The following is a 4,342-nucleotide window of genomic DNA, read 5'->3' on the forward strand; positions in this document are numbered from 1 at the left end:
CATATTGGCTGTTTTATGTGACGTGTGGTAAATTAAGTCATTCACATATATATTCTTGTGGCAACACTGAATTTAGTCTACAAAACAGAGAGAGATTGAACAGACTGAACATCCACTCTTCAGGTGATAAACTCCTTTTTAATAAAATAGTTTGTTGTTAAAGTTAGACTGGGCTATTTTTGTTTTACGGAACAGAAGTAACAATTGGTCATGAGAAAATATGACAATAGATTTCATTATGCATATGAATGTAAGCTACAAAAGAAAATATTACTGAATTTACGAAGTCATTTTTTAACATAACAAATGGACATTTCTGTAGAATTACCAACTGCATCGTATAAACTGCATGCATAAGAATTAATTCATTTTAATTATCGTTGTGTTAACTGAGTTAGTCTGAATGACTTAATTTACAGCTGCAGAACACGTGTGAGAAGATGAATATAGAGGAGTTGAATAACTCAACAGTGAACTTCACCTCACCTGAAACATCAAACTCCACAATTCAGTCCGTTGGACTTGTGGACTTTCTGAAACTTTGTGTGTTCGGCTTCAATCTGTTGTCAGGCCTTCCCATGCACTCCTATGTTATATGGCTCATCGTTACAGGAACTGGAAGTGGAGTTACATCAGAGTTCTTTTGCCTCAATCTGTCTGTTTGTGAGATTGGTAACTCTTTGATTTGTGTCTTCTATATTTTGTCAATATGCTTTCCAAATATCACAGTATTACCACTGATTTTATCAGGGCTCATCTTCACCGGTCGTCCTCTGTTCCAGTGTCTGATCTGTGTAGAGCGTTACCTGGCGGTGGTTCATCCTGTAACCTTTCTGAAGTACAAACCTCTCAGATATAGAGTGATCTGCTGCGCTGCTGCATGGTCAATCACTCTTGCCTCCTGCTTTTTGTGCTTATATATGAGACATATACAAATACACTTCTTATGTGTGCATTTCTTGCTGGCCATTTCTATGCAGTTGTTTTGTCTCGTGGCTGTTCTCAGAGCTCTGAAGCAGTCAGGACCAGGAGAGAGAGGAAGAGAGAGAGAGGAGGAAAACCACATGAAGAGGAGAGCGTTTCTTATTATTCTAATAAATACGGTGACCATGACTATCATATACGTCCCATTTGCTATCGCAGGATTAGTTACCATTTTAACAAACCAGAATATTTATAGTATTTGGATCACTGGTTTGATTTGTTATATTCTGGCTGGTTTTGTTCACCCTGTTCTTTATCTGCACCGAGCTAGAAAACTACCTTGCCTTTGAGCTGTACACATGCAATGGTGACATACAATAACAATAACTAGTAATAAATTATTTTGCTTGTTTTGTGATACCTGCATAAATACAACAGTCTGTATAAATGTGCAGTCTGTTGTTGTATGTTGTGGTTCCATTAAAATATAGAGTTAGAAGCTAGACAGTCTACTAATACTTTTATGACTGTTAGTTGACCTAGTTGCAAAGTTACTTACTGTTAGTAGAATGTCTAAAGTGGACTCAAAATAAAGTGTTACCAAATATGTTTCTAGCACACTTATATTTAGCTTTATTTAGTAAGCATGACTGTAACCTTTCTGAAGTTCAAACCTCTCGGATATAGAGTGATCTGCTGCACTGCTGTCTTAATAAAACAGGACACTGGTCCACAACCATATACAGTCTTATTTTTATCAATTTAAATCAAGTTTTAAATTTGGGAGGAGTCAAATCATGCAGTCCTGTCAATCATCATTACAAGGTTATATGAGCAGCAGTGTCAATTTCTCCAGCATTCTCCACCTCCCCATCTCATTTTAAATTTCTGTTATTCTCCCTTTAGTTAGTACCGCAATGGTATTTCTTTATCAATAAAATACTTCATGAATGTTCCTTTGTCACATTGCTGCTTCTTCATGTTGACATTCTTAGTCATTACATTTCCATATATTGTGTTGAATGAGAGGCACCTGTTTTTGTTTTATGTGACAAATAGCAGTTTAAGTCAAGCCCATACTGTATATTCTTGTGACAGCTGTGAAGTCAGTCTACAAAACAGCACAGAGAGACTGGACATTCACTCTTTAGGTGATAAACTCATTTTGAATCAATTTCTTGTTTAAGTTCATTACTAACAATATTTAGTTATTATTTAGTTAAAAGAGTGAGCTGTATTTTGTTGTATTAAACAGATGTAACACATTAAATAAATTTGCTCATGTGAAATTATCTTAAATTTGATATGCATATGACTTATAAAGAGCATCATTGCAGAATTTTTTTTAATTCTTTAATAAGGATGTGTTCTAGCTATATGGATTACAAACTGTGTAACAATTGTGACATTGTGAGATGAATACCTCAAAGGTGATCTTCACCTCATCTCAAAATCACACTCCACAACTTTATTGACCTTATGGATTCTCTAAAAATTGTTGTTTAGTCTGCCTACATACTCCTATGTTGGAACAGGAACAGGAAGTTGAGTTGCAACCTCAATCTCTCTATGAGATGTGTTAGTCTCTGAATTGTATGTTTTATATTGTGTCAATTTTCATACAAAGTATGATAGTATTATCACTGTTTTTACTAGGACTAGTCTTCACTGGTTGTCCTCTCTTTCAGTGTCTGATCTGTGGTAAATGTTACCTGGAAGTGGTTTGTTATGGTGGTTTTCTGCAACAGCTGTGAAGTCAGTCTATAAAACACAGCACGACGATGTATATACCTATCCAGAGAGAGCGTTCACTCTTTGGGTGACAATTTTTAATGATTTGTAATATTTTTTTAGTTTAACAGTACATATTAACATATTGGACTTGAAATACTTAGTCTGAATGGGCTAATTTATTTATACTTATCTTTTTTTCCCATAGATTTGACATTACATTTTCCATTTGACATATTTTCCATTTGACTTTCAGTTTTACATATTTATGAGCTACTGAACCGAGAAGACAAACACAGAAGATATGAATAACTTTACAGTGAACTTCACCATACCTGAAACATCTACAAACTGCACGACTCAGTGCATTGGACTAATGGACTGTGTGGAAATTGGTGTATACAGCATCAGTTTTCTGTTTGGTTTTCCTACACACGCCTATGTTATATGGCTCATTGTAAAAGAATCAGGAGTTACAACCGAGTTCTTCAACCTCAATCTTTCTGTTTGTGAGATTATTAATCGTCTGAATAGTTTGGTCTCTATACTATCAATTTGCTTTGCAAATCTTACAATAATACCATTGGTTTTACAAGGGCTAGTCTTCACGGGTTGTTCGCTGTTTCAGAGTCTGATCTGTGTTGAGCGTTACCTGGCAGTGGTTCATCCTATAACCTTTCTGAAGTTCAAACCTCTCAGATATAGAGTGATCTGCAGCGTTGTGTGCTGGATAATCACTCTTGGCTCCTGTTTGTGCTGCATGTTGATTGTGTTATCGCTAAAAATTCATGCATATACATGGTTCTTCTCGCAACAGTTCCTTCTCTTCTTCTCCATCCAGTTGTTTTGTCTCGTGGCTGTTCTAAGAGCTCTGAAGCAGTCAGGACCAGGGAAGAGATTGAGAGAGAGAAACGAAGAAAACCACATGAAGAGAAGAGCTTTTTATATCATTCTAATAACTACTGGAAGCATGACTATTATGCACGTCCCATTTACTATCACAGGATTTCTGACCTTTCTGACACGACAGAACATTCATGTGCTTTGGAACATAGGTTTAACTTTTTATGTACTGGCTGGTTTTGTTCAGCCTGTCCTTTATCTGCACCGAACTGGAAAATTCTCCTACCTCTGTTATTCATAAAACCTACAATTGAGATAACACTGTTATGTAAATTAAGTAAAATCTGTTATTTTTAGCATTTTAATATGATTGCTTTAAGTTATTTTAGTAAAGCATGATTGCTGTTGTCTGACAGTTATTTTTCAACTGCACGCAGGTACGTTTAAATGTGAAGCATCTTTTATTGTACATACAGCTTGTGAAGGAATTTGCTGCAGGTTAATATGATTATAGCCTACATATATTGATCTAAAACAGTAGCTTATATAAAGAGTATAAAAATATGAATTCATCTAAATAATTACTCTTGACCGATAAACACAGTGACACACTTGAATGTCAATTATAATAAAATCATCAACAGAAATTGAATTGAAAAGATAAGTGTGTCATCTGAATATTGAATGTCCAGTCTCTCTGTATGGCTAAATGTAGATTGACTTTTCGGCTGTCACAAAAATATATGTGCTTGACTGACATTAAAAAAAAATACATCAGATTAAAAAAAAAAAAATCAGGTTTGTGTATTTATTTTGACAGGAGATAGATCAAGTAATGTGACAG

General features: G+C 35.1%; 2 protein-coding genes across 2 annotated transcripts; both read left to right on the forward strand.

Moving 5' to 3' along the window:
• The first annotated feature begins 440 nt into the window (after nucleotides 1–440).
• Nucleotides 441–1,274, forward strand: LOC122358723 (G-protein coupled receptor 35-like). The gene has a single exon (XM_043258561.1). The coding sequence runs from the start codon at nucleotides 441–443 to the stop codon at nucleotides 1,272–1,274; it is 834 nt and encodes a 277-aa protein (XP_043114496.1).
• A 1,685-nt stretch (nucleotides 1,275–2,959) lies between these two features.
• On the forward strand, nucleotides 2,960–3,799 carry LOC122358724 (C-C chemokine receptor type 2-like). The gene has a single exon (XM_043258562.1). The coding sequence runs from the start codon at nucleotides 2,960–2,962 to the stop codon at nucleotides 3,797–3,799; it is 840 nt and encodes a 279-aa protein (XP_043114497.1).
• The last annotated feature ends 543 nt before the right edge of the window (nucleotides 3,800–4,342 follow it).

The sequence above is a fragment of the Puntigrus tetrazona genome, chromosome 15 (assembly GCF_018831695.1).
Source record: "Puntigrus tetrazona isolate hp1 chromosome 15, ASM1883169v1, whole genome shotgun sequence".
In the NCBI taxonomy this organism is placed as follows: domain Eukaryota; kingdom Metazoa; phylum Chordata; class Actinopteri; order Cypriniformes; family Cyprinidae; genus Puntigrus; species Puntigrus tetrazona.